This window comes from Arvicanthis niloticus, chromosome 29, assembly GCF_011762505.2.
Source record: "Arvicanthis niloticus isolate mArvNil1 chromosome 29, mArvNil1.pat.X, whole genome shotgun sequence".
NCBI classification, from domain to species: Eukaryota; Metazoa; Chordata; class Mammalia; order Rodentia; family Muridae; genus Arvicanthis; species Arvicanthis niloticus.
Genome location: NC_133437.1, coordinates 2,542,045 through 2,560,137, shown reverse-complemented (window position 1 = coordinate 2,560,137; position 18,093 = coordinate 2,542,045). Strand labels below are relative to the sequence as shown.

The following is an 18,093-nucleotide window of genomic DNA, read 5'->3' as shown; positions in this document are numbered from 1 at the left end:
TTTTGGATATTTTATTTATTTACAGTACAGATGTCACCCCCTTTCCCCATTTCCCCTCCCTTAGAACCCCCTATCCTATACCCCCTCCTCCTTTATGCTTTTATACCATTTTGATTACATGCATGATATAAGGTCAGTTCTAGGTTGAGGGTCTAGCAATACAATAGATGCAAATAGTCGAGGAACAAGCAATACAATAAACACAAATAGTCAAAGAAAAAGCAAGGCATCAAGCCCAGTTAAGTGAACACTCCCGTGATCACTATTTCTAAAGGCCTATCAAGATGACCGAAGTATCTGAGCCTACTTTCCTATCCTAGCCCAAGGTCATTTTCATGTTGGACTTGTGTTTTATGCAGGGTAGTAGATATGGAAATATTTGCATTCTTCTACAAGTAGACATCCAGTTAGACCACCATCATTTGTTGAAGATGCTTTTATTTTTCTCTTGTATCGTCTCTTTGTCAAATATCAACTGTCCATTAAGTATGCTGGTTTATTTCTGGGTTTTCAATTCTATTCCATTGATTGACCTGTCTGTCATAAATTGCTCTGTAGTACAACTTAAAATCAGGAATGGTTATAACTCGAGAAGTTCTTTTATTGTACAGAATTGTTTTAGCTATCCTGGATTTTCATTTTTCTATATGAACTTGAGAATTTCTCTTCCAAGGTCTGTAAAGAATTGTGTTGGAATTGTGATGGGGATTGCATTGAATCTGTAGATTGCTTTTGGTAAGATGACAGTTTTTACTATGTTAATCCTGCCAATCCATAAGCATGGGAGATCTTTCTATCTTCTGAGGTCTTCTTCAGTTTTTTTCTTCAGAGACTTGAAGTTCTTTTCATACAGGTCTTTCACTTGCTTGGTTAGAGTTACACCAAGATATTTTATATTGTTTATGGCTATTGGGAAAGGTATTATATCCCTTATTTCTTCCTCAGCCTGGTTATTATTAATATAAAGGAGGTCTACTGATTTATTTTTTTTTAATTAATTGTATCCAGCCACTTCAAAGAAAGTGTTTATCAGCTGTAGAAGTTCTCTGGTATAATCTGGGGGGACATTTATATACTCATATCATCTGTAAATAGTCATACTTTGACTTCTACCTTTCCAATTTATATCCCCTTGATCTCCTTTAGTTGTCTTATTGCTCTAACTAGATCTTCAAGTTCTATGTTGAGTAGATAGGTAGAGCGTGGGTAGCCTTGTCTTGCCCCTGAATTTAGTAGAATTGATTTGAGTTTCTCTCCATTTAATTTAATGTTGGTTTTTGGCTTGCTGTATATTGCTGTATATTGCTTTTATTATATTTAGATATGGGTGTTGTATCCCTGATACCTCCAATGCTTTTAAGATGAAGGGGTATTGGATTTTGTCAAAGGGGTTTTCAGTATCTAATGAGATGATCATGTGATTTTCTTTCAGTTTGTTTATATGGTGGATTACATTGATGGATTTGCATATATTGAACCATCCTTGCATCCCTGGGTTGAAGCCTATTTGATCCAGGCTGATGATGTTGTAGATGTGTTCCTGGATTCAGTTTGCAGCTATTTTATTATGTATTTTTGCATCAGTGTTCATAAGTAAAATCAGTCTGAAGTTCTCTTTCTTCCTTAAGTCTTTGTGTGGTTTAGTTACCAGGGTGACCATGGCCTCATAGAATGATTTTGGTAGTGTTTCTTCTGTTTCTGTTTCTGTTTTGTGGAATAGTTTGAGGCGAATTGAAAGACCCCAAAAGGGGACTCTCACCCAAGTCCGGACCTGCACGAACCCAAGAAACCATCTTGATGCAATTGCAGAGGAGGTTTAATGACAAGGGCCCTCGGGCCGAAACATATCTCACACAGGAGATAGAGATTCCGACCCCCAGCCCAGGAAACTTGGGATATTTATGGGTAGGGGTTGGGGAGGGCGGGGAAAGTTTGGCGCAGTTACATATGATTGGATATTTTAAACATCCGTTCCCAAGCCTGGTTTCCATCTAGCCCCCATCCCAAGTATCCTAATTTACATCTGTATCTTGCTCCTGGGAGAATTCCTTTCAAGTGACTTCCTTTTACCCAGGTGTTTTGTTGCCTCTATCTTGGGTCTTTTGTGCCTTTGAAATGTTTATTCAAGCCCTTGGAATGCACCCCAGGGACAGCTAACACTTGAGTGTAAATTGAAACTCTGAACCTAGGAAACTTTCACGTTGAGACCTAAAATTTCATTTTTACAATTTATTCTCACAGTATCAGTTTTAGATCTTCTTTGAAAATCTGGTAGAATTCTGCACTAAAACTGTAAGACTCCCCACCCACCCTTGGCCAGTGGTACTTACTTCACAAGATGCCCCCAGTGAGATACCAAGATGCAGATTGATGCAAAAGCAAGAGGTTTATTTTCCAGCACACTGAGTTAACCTTCAATTAGTCCCTTAAGGCGAGTTACTAGAATGCAGCCCTGAATGGCTATTACAAGCAGTTTTTGTACTTTTTAGGGGCACAGGTTACATCAGCAAGGTTACAGTTCAAACACATTGGCTAAGCATATTGGCCTCTAAATCTATTGGCTAGCAAGCATGGCACACACACAGTGAACTCTACCTGGGACTTTCCAGATGACTATTAGTACGTTCTTAGAATTTTTTACTCAAGAATGTTCTTGTGGGTGGAGAAAGGAACTTGGCCTAGCCTTGAGCCTAGGCGGGAGAGGGCAGCTGTAAGGAGAGTATGGAACTAGAAAAGGCCCTTGGGGTCCCTCAAAGCCTGCTGGTTCAGGGCTTGCTTTGTTTGTTTGTTTGTTTGTTTGGAAGGTATTTAATGACTGCTTGGATTTCCAAAGGGGTTATAGGACTATTTATTTAGTTTTCCAGCCCTTGATTTAACTTTGGTAAGAGGCATCTGACTAGAAAATTATCCAATTATTCCTTTAGAATTTTTTCCTTTCCAATTTTGTGGAGTAAAGGCTTTTGAAGTAAGACCTAATTTTTTTTTTAATTTCCTTAGTGTCTGTTGTTATGTCTTCTTTTGCATTTCTAATTTTGTTGATCTGTATACTGTCTCTGTCTTGTAGTTAGTTTGGCTAAGGGTTTGTCTATCTTACTGATTTTCTCTAAGAACTATCTCTTGGTTTCATTAATTTATTTATTTTTTGTATTGTTCTCATTGTTCCTGATTGATTTCAGCCCTGAGTTTGATTATTTCCTGCCATCTACTCCTCTTGGATGTGTTTACTTTTTTTTTCTAGAGCTTTCAGATGTACTTTTAAATTGCTAGTGTGAGAAATCTCCAATATGTTTATAAAGGCACTCAGTGCTATGTACCTTTCTCTTAGCACTGCTTCCATTGTATCCTATAAGTTTGGATATATTATGCCTTCATTTTCATTGAATTCTAGAAAGCCTTTAATGTTTTTTGCTTAGGTCTTCCCTGACCCAGTGATCGTTAAGTAAAAAGTTGTTCAGTCTGCAAGGGTTTGCAGGCTTTCTGTTGTTGTTGAAGTCCCGTTTTAACCTACGGTGATCTGACAAGATACAAGGAGTTATTTCAGTTTTCTTATATCTGTTTAAGGCTTACTTGTAACTGACTGTATGCTCAATTTTGTAGAAGGTTTTTTGTGGTGCTAAGAGGAAGGAAGGTATATTCTTTTGTGTTTGGGTGAAATGTTCTGTCAATATCTGTTAGGTCCATTTGATTTATAATGCCAGTTAATTTTATTATTTCTCTGTTTAGTTTCTGTTTCAGTCACCTCTCCATCGGTGAGACTGGGTGTTGAAGTCTCCCACTGTTAATGTATGAGGTTTAGTGTGTGATTTAAGCTTCAGTAAAATTTCTTTTATGAATGTGGGTACCCTTGCGTTTGGAGCATAGATGTTTAGAATTGAGAAGTCATCTTGGTGAATTTTTCATTTGGTAAGTATGAAGCGTCCTTCCCCATCTCTCCTGATTAATTTTTGCTGAAAGTCTTTTTTTTTTATAAAATATTAGCATATTTACTCTAGCTTGTTTCTTGGGTCCATTTGCTTGGAAATGGCCCTTTATTCTGAGGTAATGTCTTATCTTTGCTGTTGAGGTGTTGTGGATAGCCCTGGTGCTGTTTGTATTTTGATGCTAATTCAGCTTCCTGGGAGAGGCTGCCGGGGATGAGGTGTGAATCAAGCATCTGGACTTCATATGACCCTTCTAATGAATAAAGAAACTAGTCACTGACTGGGTCAGAGAGAAGAGGCAGGAGAGAGATAAGGTGTTTTTGGACTGGGACAGTGGGAGGTGACAATGTAGATAGCAGAGATGCCATTTCAGGTATCAGATCTGTCTGGATCTGCTACTGAAAGACAACCCCCCCCCTCAAGGGGACCCTCACCCAAGTCCGGGCCTGCACACCCCCCAAGGACACACGAGAGACCTTCTTGATGCAATTGCAGAGGAGGTTTAATGATGAGGGCCCTCGGGCCGGAACATATCTCACGCAGGAGATAGAGGTTCCGACCCAGAACCCAGGAAGCTTGGGATATTTATGGGTAGGGGTTGGGGAGAGCGGGAAAATTTGGCGCGCTTACGTATGATTGGATATTTCAAACATCAATCATTTGAGCTGGCCAGATGACTAGTTACTTTTGACCATGAAACCTCAGACCTCCCAGAAAGGGAGGGAGAGAGGAGTAAACACCAGATAGCCCATTACTCACTTGGGCTTGTTTGGACTTGTCTGGGCACGCCCTTGCATGCCTTTATTTTTGGTCACCCTGCCCCTGCAGGGGCTTAATATTTTTAGTCATAATAAAAATATTATTAATATATTAATGATTTTATAGTCATAATAAAATATTATTAATATATTAATGATTTTATAGTCATAATAAAAATATTATTTATTATTATTATTTTGTACCTGACAGGTACAAAGCAGGGACCACAAAACTCAGAACACTGACCACCCTCTGCCACCCTGAAATTCCAGTGCCTAATGAATAATTCTGTTTATCTCATCTCTACCTATTATGATTTTGTTATCTGACATGATGTAGAGTGAAAAATTATAAAGGCCATTTTATGAAATATGTGTAGATTTTTCGCCTTACAGAACGCAGAACTGAAAATAAGATTTCAGGCCTTCACATTCCAGGTGAAGGACACTTGCTGGATTACATTCCCCAAGCCTTGCCCAAGGCAGGAAGGCATTCCTGACTACAGATAAAGATGCTGCCACCTAGGTGGGGCTATAGCCGGAAAATAGTTCATCTGAAATAGTTGGTAAATGGCAGGATAGGACACAATAGCATGGTAAAAACCACATTTTTGAGAAGAATGAGTGTGCAGTGATTTTCACATGACTCTAGATCATTTGGGCTAGATTCTCTGAAATGTTCCACTGTTCTTGGTTACCCCTCCCTTGGTCTTCCCAGTGCTATGTTCAAAATTTGTAAAACAACCAATCATGTGTAAGCACTCGAAAATGCAACCATTCATGTGTAAGCGCGCGAAAATGCCTTCCTTCCCCAACCCCATGCTATAAAAGACCCTTTAACCCACCACTCTGGGCCAAAATCCTGCTCTTAGAGCTAAAGAGCTTGTCGTTTTGACCACCGGCTCTTCCCCTAATAAACCTCTGCTGATTGCATCCAGGTATGGTTTCTTGTGATTTTTGGGTGGTCGTGATCTAAGACTTGAGGAAGGGTCTTCCGAGTATGGGAGTCTTCAATGATATTTGTTATATTTTTAGATGGCTTCTCTATAATAAGGTTATTCTTAAGAAGAATAGGCATCTTAGTAGTTTCCCTTAGAACTCCCCATTTTACTGTTTTTAAATTTTAGTATTCAGACGAATGGTACATTGTCCTGGGTATACTCTCAGCATCATCTTTACAATACTTCCAATGACTCAGGTTGTTGCTTTGCTTTATTTGTGGTATTGAAACCCAGGCCTGGCCAGGCAGTGATGGCACACGCCTTTAATCCCAGCACTTGGGAGGCAGAGGCAGATGGATTTCTGAGTTCGAGGCCAGCCTGGCCTACAGAGTGAGTTCCAGGACAGCCAGGGCTACACAGAGCAACCCTGTCTCGAAAAACAAAAATAAAAAAAGAAAGGAAGGAAGGAAGGAAGGAAGGAAGGAAGGAAGGAAGAAAGGAAAAAAGGAAGAAAGGAAGAAAGGAAGAAACGAAACCCAGGCCTCACACATGCTAAGCAAACTCAGCTAAATCCCAGCCTACCCACAATTCCTACCTTCAGTCTCATAAAACACAGAAGTAATACTTCTGAGCCTGTAAACAAGTCTTAGGGGTTTTAAATTTTTATTCCTAACGTAATATAATGAGTTTAACTATATATGGTAAACTTTACCTCCTACTTTAGGAACTTCAAGTTCATTTAAAACCTGTTATATAGTCTTCACTATTTCCTTAATGACATGTGTATTTATGCCCTATTATGCCATTTTGAATTTGATAAACTCCAAAAACGTATACCATCAGTAGATACAAATGAAGAACAGGAAGGAGTAATGTCTTAACAAAGACACCAAGCTAGGTACAAACAAACCATTTGGAGGGCATAAGAGGAACCAGAATTCCTGTAAAACAAAACAGAGAGGTGAGGCTCTAAAATTACATTAAAGGACTTGACTGATAGGCCAAAGGAGCTGTCAGAAAATAAAGTCTATGGCTCATCAGATAGGTTGGATTTGAGAATCTCTGGAAATATTTTGCTCTCTAAAAGTAATAATAAACTTTAAATCATTCCTTTGTACTCTTCATACTAGAACCTACTTTTTCTTTTTTTTCTTTTTTTTTTTTCTTTTGTTTTGTTTTGTTTTGTTTGTTTGTTTTTTCGAGACAGGGTTTCTCTGTGTAGCCCTGGCTGTCCTGGAGCTCACTCTGTAGACCAGGCTCAGAAATCCGCCTGCCTCTGCCCCTCAAGTGCTGGGATTAAAGGCGTGTGCCACCACTGCCCGGCTAGAACCTACTTTTTATTCTCTATTAGAGTCCCATACTGATTTCTAGTGAATTGTTTTGTTTTGTTGGTTTGGTTTTGCAAGACAGCAAAAACCTGGCTCTCCTGGAACTCAATCTGTAGATGAGACTAGACTCAAACTCAGAGATCCACCTGCCTCTGCCTCCCAAATGCTGGAAATAAAGGCATGCACCACTATGCCTGTAAGGCTAGTTCTTGAGAGTCTATTTAATTTTTTTACTTCTGCATGTTCATACGATCAGGACATATACATACTCACATGCCACGGCACATGTTGGGTCAGAGGACAACTTTCAAGATTCAGTTCTCATGTATCATGTTCATTCTGAAGAATGAACTTGGATCCTCACGCCTGTGCGGCACGCACTTTTGTCTGCTGAGCCATCTGCCATCCCCACTCCCCATGTCATTTATTGGTTGATCTAATTTGCTCTCCCTTTAGGGTGCCCTGATTTATTCTTTGCATCTTTCCATTTGTCAATTTTTTTTTTAACTACATTGCACGGTAGTTACCATGAATAATAGTATTCTTTTAGTACCTCTTTCCAAAAAGAAGCTAGAAATGTTAAAATTTCAAAAATAAGGTGTATACAGAATATGAGAATTCTTAGACTTTTTACAATTTCAAAGCAAGGTTAAAATATGTCAAGGTGTATATGTAAACTAGCAGTCCTAGTAACAAAAGTAGTAGCAGACGAATTCTTCACAGTACAATCTTATCAACCTCCCAGCATCATAGACACACCATTTTGTGCCTTTTAGGAGTCTTTTTGAAAATTGAATGGGATTAACAGTTTTTATAATTTCTCACACACACACTCACACACACACACACACACCAATGGTATTAGTTGGCAGTGTGTTAGTTCTCTGAATATGATAATTATTTTTTTATTAAGTTCCTTGCTTTACTTTGGTTTTTGTAAGTACTGGGGATCCAACACAAAACCTCATACATGCTAGAAAAGTGTTTTCTACACAGACCATTCACCATTCATGAAATTCTTTTAAGTTGGGAGAATATTCACTTGAACCCACCTACACAATATTGGGTTTAGATGCATTGATGAAGAATCAGATTATCAGTCTATGATCAGGTCTGTCACGCACTTCTCTCAAGTCATGGAACTAGGAAATAATTTTGAATCCAGCACAGATTTTGTTTTGTTTTGTTTTGTTTTGTTTTGTTTTGTTTTGTTTTCGAGACAGGGTTTCTCTGTGTAGCCCTGGCTGTCCTGGAACTCACTCTGTAGACCAGGCTGGCCTCGAACTCAGAAATCCTCCTTCCAGCACAGATTTAATGGCCTCAGTGTCAGGCACTGATGGTACTAAATCTTCAACAACATTCATCATCACGTGATTTCTCTGGTCTTCTCTGGGCCTTGGTTTTTGTTTTGCTTTATAACTGTGTCACTTTCAGCCGTGGCCCCACTTGGTTCTGGCTCCATGTCCTGTGTGACCGTCTCCATAAGAGATGCTTTATGGACATAGTTGGATTTGTTTTTTCTTGCACAATTAAAGGTCTGTAAAGTATTATAAATCCAACTCAAACTTCATGCCAGAATTTTCATAATTGGTGGCCAGGTTAAGAACATAGAGATTTAGTCTCTGATATAAAAATATTAAACTAAGATCAAATGTGACGTTTAGACATAATGAGAAAAAAAAAGTGTTCAATATGGAATGGTACATTTTTTTCTAATATAAAATTTATAGGATTGGTTTAAAAAAATTGCAAGGGCATTTGATGAACTATCATTTTTCTATATAAAAGAGTTATTGTAGCTTCGACAGTTTTAACCAAACAGTATGAAGGAGGGGAACCACCAGAACTATGGAAATCTAAGCCAAGAGGCTTCGTAGAAGAGGAAGCCACATCGTTACTTCATATTGAATAAAAATTTATTTCTCATAATCGATCGTAATGTGTGATTTTTTTTTCTCAGAAGTACTTTTTACTATGTAAATTAATTCTTGGTACCTGTGAACCATACCTAATGTTAACAGCAGGAGAGTTGGCACAGAAGAGCCAACCAGCAATGGCACACAGGAAATTCATACAGTGATTAGTTGGCAGTGTGTTAGCTAATTTTATTTTCCATTTGTGTTAGCAAGGAGTAAATCACAGTTTAGTAAAAGATAAGAATAAAGTCAAATTTTAGAGCTGTCTATGATGATAAAGCTGGGCTAAAATTAAATTAATTTGAACACTTTTACCATTAAGAGGGAGTTTTATCATGTTAGTGGGATTTCCATTGCTATTCCTGAGAGAGATCAACTTTTAACATGGGAAGATTTGACTTGAGCTTTCAGAAGCATAAGTCCATGGTTCACTGGCTCTGTTGTCTTGGGTCTATGATGAAGCAGATGATCATGGCAGGAATGTGCAGAAGGGAACACACATTTACATCACAGAGGCCAGGAACAGAAAAAGAGAGGAAAGAGACAAGGTCTCCGTGTTTCATGAGCATCCCCCTGTGGCCTCACGTGCGCTCTCTAGGGTCTGCTTCAGAAAGGGGAAAAGATACAGCCAGCTAGGCTTAACAGTTTTTATAATTTCACCCCCAAAAAAATGGTATTAATAAAGTTAATCAACAAAAAGGCGAATGATCTTCCTTGGCTCTAGGTTCATGCCTGACTATTTGATGTTAAAACACGGGGCTAACTATCGTAAGGACTCAGCATGCTGCAAATGCTTGCCCACACCTGCGCCATTCCAAAGATGAGCAGCTAGTTCCATTGCTTTACCCATTTGTTTCTTAGTAATCTCTCAGTAATGTTCCCTGTAGAATACTGCTAATTTACCAAGGACGTTCTTTGCTTCCTCATATCCACACACAGTGTGCTGCTTCCCTTGAGCTTCTGGGGCTCTACTCTGAACACCAGTGATGTTACGCATCTGATATAGGAGCAGTGCTTTGCATGGCGTAAACAAAAGACTGAGAAGCTAATGCCATATGCTTTATAGTATGGTGAATTTTTCCCAGAAAATCCAATTTTGGAGTCTCACATCTGTTAGAATTAGAATTTTTTAGGTGTAATTCTGCTAAAATTCAACTGTTTGATATTTTTATTCAAGTATATTAACTATGTACTATCAAATATTTTTACTGTCGCTGCTTCAATTTCTTTGTTTACCTTCAATGATCAAGTAGTGGGGGGGGGGAGGGAGAGGAAAACTTTTTATTTGCCCTCATTATCCATGGGCCATTGGTCATTTTCTGGTCTGAGATTTCTTCTGAGTATTATGTTTATATTAACATTATATTAACATGAAATATAATTTTGCTGGAGTTATTATCTAGATTCTTGAAAAATATTTCTGATCTGACAGAGCACTTTAAAGGCACTTATTAATGGACACTATAAAACCAGTTTCCTGGCTGTGCTGACTGTGCTCCATAAGAAGTATCAGCTTCACAGACCTGGACAGTTCTCACAGATAACTCTAGCTTGTGTCACATTGACTAAGACCAGCCAGCACAAGTAAACATCTTTCTCTTAAAAAAAAAAAAAAATTAACTATTCTAAGTAATTTGTCTTAATCTTAGCACAAATGAATATTCATTTGTTTTCCATAGCTCTTAAATCTGTAATACTCAACAACTTTTTAACTGCGATGTGATACAGTTATCTAAACACTTCCATAAGGGAGTCTTAAAACCATCTCCCCTGTTGCTTTTCGACGTTTGTTCAGCCAGTTTCTAAGGTTGCGTGAATGTTTTCTGACACGCTTGTCTTCTTACACCCTCAGTAACCGTGTAGAAGCATGGACAAGAGAAGTTCCGTTCTTGCTCCGACAAGAAGGCAGGCCCGTCGTTAATCTTATCCCTGATAAGTATAGAAGGAGAGTGATGGCCAAGGATTGGCAGAATACAGAGAAAGCTATCAGTTGGCTAAGACAGGTTAACTACACCAAACCATTTGTTCTTTACTTGGGATTGAATTTGCCACACCCTTACCCTTCACCATCTTCAGGAGAAAATTTTGGCGCTTCTACATTTCACACTTCTCTTTACTGGCTTGAAAAGGTAAGTATTCCATGTGTGCTCATTCTTACTTTTATTATTTTTATGAAAAAATTAGGAACTTATACTTTTAAACTAAGCCAGTAATGAATTAGTTCAGAGGATAATATTTTTGAGATCAAATGTTAGAGCTTGTTAACTGTATAGATGTACGTGTCAGCCAGGCGGTGGTGGCGCACGCCTTTGATCCCAGCACTTGGGAGGCAGAGGCAGGCGGATTTCTGAGTTCGAGGTCAGCCTGGTCTACAGAGTGAGTTCCAGGACAGCCAGGGCTACGCAGAGAAACCCTGTCTCGAAAAAAAAAAAAAAAGATGTACATGTGATATGTCTATAAAAACGAACTAAAAGACATTATCTTTGGAATGCAGGCAGGCAGACCTCACTTCCCCCAGTTCAGGATGGTAAAAATAACCATGTAGAATGAAACTACAAAAAAAAAAAAAAAAAAAAAAAAAAAAAAAAAAACCTCAATCTGAATTGTCAAAGAAAAAGATTATCATTTTTTTCTAGAAATGTTAAAAACATCTGTCAAAATATTTAAAATTTTGCTTTGGGTTGTCAATAAAAATAGAAATAGCAAAATGTGTTACATAGTACAGTGTGCTGAAAACAGAAGTGCGTAGGCTGGGTGTCGTGAAAAGCACACTAGGTACAGTGTGAGCAGGGCCAGCCTTCCGCTGTGCAGCTGATCTGTAGTGTGAGCAGGGCCAGCCTTCCCCTGTGCAGCTGATCTGATCTGTAGTGTGAGCAGGGCCAGCCTTCCGCTGTGCAGCTGATCTGTAGTGTGAGCAGGACCAGCCTTCCCCTGTGCAGCTGATCTGTAGTGTGAACAGGGCCAGCCTTCCCCTGTGCAGCTGATCTGTAGTGTGAGCAGGGCCTGCCTTCCCCTGTGCAGCTGATCTGATCTGTAGTGTGAGCAGGGCCAGCCTTCCCCTGTGCAGCTGATCTGTAGTGTGAGCAGGACCAGCCTTCCCCTGTGCAGCTGATCTGATCTGCAGCAAGCATCTTCTCTTGGCTTGGCAAATTGTCATATTTCTCTCTCCATTTGGATCACCTTTCTATATTTTACTTTTTGGCTTTCAATGTAGATATATCTGCAATAGTTCTTTTAAAGTGAACATTTTTACCAGTGCCTCTCCTGTTTTAATCTCGATCCTTTTCAGACTGGTTTACCTGCTTAAATAGGAGTCCCATCCCTAAGTTCTTCTGAATGTGAATCTGGATTCTTTGGAATGGCAGCACTGTCAGCATCCAAGACCAGCCTTTCTCCTATAATTTCATATGTGTGTGATCTGAATTTACTCCAGTCTTAGTGTGTTTCCTTTCTTTGGTGAATAGTCATCCTTATTGAGTCTTCTTTCATTCCACTTTTGTGAAGTGTCTTGTGGAGTTATCACTGGGAGACAAATATATTCTCCTATTAACCTTTGAGGAAAGCCAGGGAAAATCCCAAGTACCCCTGCTCCACATAGTGTAAGTAAGTTTTACTCAGCCCATTCCTAACTCAGAGGATCGTCAGGCTGCAGAGCCATTCTTTCCAACCATTCTGTGTATGAAACATTTTCAAGTTCACCACAGATACTCATTGGAAGAAAGGGATATTCTGACTTTTCTTCTTCCTTTTCAGGTAGCTTATGATGCAATCAAAATCCCAAAGTGGTTGGCTTTGTCACAAATGCACCCTGTGGATTATTATTCCTCCTATACAAAAAACTGCACTGGAAAGTTTACTGGAAATGAAATTAAGAGCATTAGAGCATTTTATTATGCTATGTGTGCTGAGACAGATGCCATGCTGGGTAGGTGGTATAATTAATAAGCAATTTCATGAAGAAAATATTTTTTCAACAAATTGTGATTGTGCTAGTTGGGGCTTGCAGGAGCTTCCTCAGATATTTCTTAAAGCAGTTGCTTAGAGACCTCTAAGACTTAGAACTTTGAGACTCTTGACTTAACAAAAATATGTTAATAACAGAATAAAGGGGCCTTCCTATTTTAATTATTCATAAGTTCTCAGATTTGTTCATATATAATAAAGAGGAGTCATAGAAAGCTGTTTTCTACTTGAAGCAAAATACAGTTGGCCTTAAACAGGTCTGTACTTTGCTGAACACAGGCATGTGGCAGGTATTTTCAAGAGATGAAGAGTTTGACATTCCAAACACTGATGGAGAGGAATCAATTCAGTGATTTGTGACCACGAACTCCTTCTGTGGAACCTGAGGATTTGCTGAATAGTCCTCAGAAGCCCAGTGGATAGACACATAGAGGAATTTAGAGTAGAAAATCTCTAACTTTTTTCAAGCATGTTAATTTCTTACACAAGCTTTGTATCATTAGGTGTCAAGTAATAATTTTATGTAAAGTTAGAAAAAAATCACCTGCTGATAAAAGTTGTATATGAAATTATTTCTCTAAAATCATTCATATGTATTAAAGTGAGAAAATTCCAATACAAATCTTATGATTACTGGGAATGTCAATCTTGGGAGTGAGGCAGATGGTAGGTTAAGGTGTCGTAGAGAGAGCTTGGCACTAATGTTTGCTTCACCATATCATTTTAAACATGTTTAAAATGCATTCTAGAAGCTGGCAGTATAGCATAGTGGTTGAGAGTAACTGCTGCTCTTGTAGAAGACCCATGGGTCAATCTATAGTTCCAAAAACATTCTGTTTTTAATGTTAAGCCAGTGTAAACAGAGGTCCATGTCTGTTTTCTGTATTCTTCTCACTCAGAAAGATCAACAGATGTCTAATCAGCATGTACATAGTATCCTAGAAGAAAACGTTAATACCTGCAAACAAATTCATTCCCCCTTGACCATTTAGAGTCAGGCTTTCCCACAGCTCAGAGCTATTTCCTCTGATGACTATAGTCATTGGGTTTCCTGACACGCAGGCTCAAAGGCATCTCTGACAAGCCTGCCTCAGTAAGATGACTGTGGAAGGGTTCTTGCTGTGGCGAGAGCGCTGTTTCCAGTTCCTACTGAAGAAACCTTGTGTTTAAAAATAACTGCTTTGATGGCAAGTTATTTTCACAACATTGTTTCACTTACTTTGCTATATTTTGGGATAAAGCACAATTACATTGGGGAAGTGTGGACAGCACCTCTTGCTACACACCAAAACGCTCTGAGAATAACCGTTACCCAGTGTTGTTAGAAGTACTCACTGAGTAAATAGTATGAGGCAGAAAGAAAAAAGGAAGGCATATGGATATATTATTTACATAATCAATGTAAATATGAAAAAAGTACCAAGGACTTTCCAAGTTCTCTCTCTCTCTCTCTCTCTCTCTGTGTGTGTGTGTGTGTGTGTGTGTGAAAGAGAGAGAGAGAGAGAGAGAGAGAGAGAGAGAGAGAGAGAGAGAGAGAGATGGGGTGGGGGCTGTCAGGGGTTCATGTTGCCCAGATTAACCTTGAATCTACTATGTAGCAGAGGCTGGCCTTGAATTCCTGATTCTTCTTCTGCTGTCTCCCAAGTATTAGCATTATTACACACAACCACACCTGGCTCTAAGTTCTCCCTCATTAGAACAGTAAGACAGTAATATTTTAAGTGTTTCTTTAGCCACAACTCTGTCTGACAGTTGAGTTGTATTTCATTGATATTTGCTGACATTAGGGAGTGTCTAGTCATCTGCATCTTCAAATTGCTTTCACAAGTTTTCAAGTGCATCTTCTCAAGGGAAATAGTGTGTTCTCAATGCCGCTGTAGGGAGTGAGACAGACCAGTTCCTAGGTGTCGTCACAGCAAAGAAAACTAGCAGGTGCTCAGAGGTAAGCAGACTGTGGCAAAGATGATATGAATAGTGGAAGGTGCAGATGAAAGGAAATGGTGAATTTTCTCATTTTAATTTACATAGAAATAATTTTGTAAAAATAATTTCATCTACAGCTTTCATCAGCAAATGATTTTTTTTCTAACTTTACATTTACTTTTTTTTTTTCTTCTAATACAGTATCTGGGATAGATACTTCCGAGGAGATGGCTTGTGAGTCAAAAACTGAGGAAAAAGTCAGCCATGTAAATAGCAAAAAAGACAGATGAAGCAGAAAATATAAAGGCCCTGGGATGGAGAAATAATTGTAATGCCTTAAGTTAATGTGTTATTTCTTATTTAGAGAGGTGAATAAGATTTTAAATATACCTTATATTTTTAACCTTATATGCTTTATAATGTATACTTTTTAATGCCTATACATTAAGAAAGAAGTACACAGAAAGAATGTTATTTCTTAACAGTATTCAGCATAGTGCCCAACTCAGTACCTGATAGCTCAGGGTTCATTAGACAAACATAGTGCAGCCAGCAAGACGGAGCAGTAAAGAGCTTGTCACCGAGCACATGGAGGAAGGAAAGAACTACCTCCCAAAGTTGTCCTCTGACCTCTGCCCTGATGCTATGGCTCATGTATGCACACAGATGGGCATACATACAGACAAACTCCAGGGTTTATATTACTGCGGTTGTAAACAAACCATAAGGAGCTTGGAGAACAAGTGATTGGATATGGAGGAGCAGAAAATGTAAGTGTTGTGTTCATTCCCTCGGAGGCCAGATGTGAATGTAGCTTTTATTTGTCAGATGCTGTCTCAAAGGCTTACTGCTGAATAAGCTCACCCTTTCTACCTCTTTCTGAATTCTGGCTAGCTGGATCAACTCGGTTGTTCTAACTCAAACTCCTCTCCAAGCTGGCTGATTCAATTGGGTCTTCTTTCAGCTTCTCACTGAATTTGTTCTGCTTGGGCTCAAATTAACTCTGGAAGTCTGTTATAATCTTCTGGGTCCTTCTCATTCTCTGGCTCATTCTGTCTTCACCTTCAGCCTGTCTGTGTAAAACTGTGCTCCTCTCTCTCTCTCTCTCTCTCTCTCTCTCTCTCTCTCTCTCTCTCTCTCTCTCTCTCTGAGCGTGTGTGTGTGTCTTTCTCTCTGCTACTCTTTTTTTCTCTTTTTTATTATTTTTTTCTGCTACTCTTTTAACTCATCTTTTTTTCCTGTGTTATTTTTGTGAGAGTTGGGTACATCCTATGTCTGACTGATTCTGTCAGATCTTTCCCTGATTCATCACTTTGCCTGCCTCTGAATCAGACAGAACTTTCAAATATAATTGCTTTCTTCTAGAAACTAATCTCACCTACATTATTAAGGATTAAAAGTAAGGGCATGTCTATATTTCAGCCAGAGGGATTAAAGGTGTACGTTAAGAACATATCTGTATTCCACCTAGATTACATTGACCTAGGTCTTTGTATATGGTTCCTCACTCAGGGAGCCATATTGCTGGATCACAATTCCTCACAAGAGAAGGCTTCACCAGCTAATACTTGAGCTTGCTCATAAAGAAGGGTGAAAACATGACAGAAGTATAGAAGAACGGGCATTCACACAGAGGCAAAAAGCACAGTCTAATACACTTGTCAGACTAGGACAACTAGATTTACCAAATAGTTGAGGATGCTAAGTATAGAGAACTTAAGATGAGGAACTTGTGTGTCCTGCTAAAGAAGTAGACATAGGGAAGCTGCAGAAGGTCTAAGCCCAAGGACACACTACTCTGAACATGCCTAATATTATCTGAAGTTTTAATTAGACATGTGCAAAGACCGGGTTATCAGATCTTTTAGAAACAGGGTATCCATTAAGTGTACAAGGAACACGATTGAGGGGAAAGAGGAGTGGGGTGGGGTTGAGGGGGAGACCTGATTAGTAAGCAGTTCCTTAACTCTGTAGATCATTGGACCTCAACTCCGACTGAGCCTACAATATGTGTATTTAATATAGACTTTTGCATCCCAAAATTCAGAATCTACCAAAATGAAGATAATTTTTTTTCTTTATTGTGATTGTCATAATTCCAGTGAAGAGCAGCTTCCAAGTCAAGGAGACAAGAGTGTTCTCAGAATGTTACTGTTCGGTAAACTGAGTCTTGGCTTGTGTTGTCTGTATAGCTCACCCTTCCTTAAGGGTGGGATATCCGTAACTCTAAGTCAGCCTTAGGAACAGAAAAGGGCAGGTACATGAGGGGCTAGGACCAAACGTAGCAGTGAAGTTCTGAGTGCTTAACCCCTGTTAGTGTGCAGAAATTCTGGGTCAGTAGTGGTAGCCATCTTTATCAACATCTGAGTCATGTACAGTAGTGACTCCAGACTTGCCTGTCTTTCCTCACTTGAGGCACTAAAAGGAAGAAGCCCCCTAGCCTCGGGTTTCTCTGACAGGAACATAAAACTCAGGACAGCACGACATCAGGTAAAGCAGCTGAACAGGTGATCAGATAGATAACTGTCTGTCCTCCTTCCTCTCTCCAGTCTGCCAGCTGAGGAGAAAGCATGTGCAAACTGTAGGTTTTATTCAAGATGGTAAGAAATAGCCCAACAAACTTGGTCCAGTTGTGTGATGAACCAAAACACAAATTAAACTAGTTTTTCTTGGTGTTTATGGTAGGTGAGATTATTTTGGCTCTTCGCCAATTAGATCTTCTGCAGAAAACCATTGTTGTATACACTTCAGACCACGGGGAGATGGCTATGGAACACCGCCAGTTCTATAAAATGAGCATGTATGAAGCTAGTGTCCATGTTCCTTTTTTGATGATGGGACCAGGAATTAAGGCCAACCTACAAGTACCATCTGTTGTTTCTCTTGTGGATATTTACCCTACTATGCTTGGTAAGTACTGTGGTTGTATTTGTAATACTGAGGAAAAAAAAAAAAAAAAACACAAGCTAAGTATTCTGAACCCTCCTGTCTTGAGCATCTCAGACACAGAGTCAGAGTCGTTCTGTGAAAGGCAAGGATGATGACCCACAGATCTATGGCCTTCACCCACTTCAGACATATTCTCTTCAGATGATTCACAATCAGAATATGACTATAACTTTATTTTATTTATTTATATACAACATTCAACTTTCTACCACCACCTCCCTAAAATATAAGTATTTTCACTATGGAATCTTTTATCCACTTTTTACAGGGTGTATTGGTTACTTTTCTTTTACTTAGATAAAGCACCTTGGCCAAGCCTACTTTTAAAAGAAAGCATTTAATTGGTTTATTTTTTCAGAGGGTGAGAGTTTTGATGGTAGACCATAAACAATAGT

General features: G+C 39.1%; 1 protein-coding gene across 4 annotated transcripts in view; it reads left to right on the top strand.

Moving 5' to 3' along the window:
* Positions 1-18,093, top strand: part of Arsk (arylsulfatase family member K) — a 34,215-nt gene that overhangs the window by 9,265 nt on the left and 6,857 nt on the right. For all 4 annotated transcript variants that reach the window (XR_013108079.1, XM_076927037.1, XM_076927035.1 and 1 more), the window contains 3 exons: positions 10,716-10,992; positions 12,617-12,788; positions 17,435-17,659. Coding sequence is in view for 3 of the 4 variants with exons in the window: in XM_076927037.1 (XP_076783152.1) it covers positions 10,716-10,992; positions 12,617-12,788; positions 17,435-17,659 (674 nt within the window). In the remaining variant the exon portion in view is untranslated. The remainder of the gene's footprint in view (positions 1-10,715; positions 10,993-12,616; positions 12,789-17,434; positions 17,660-18,093) is intronic.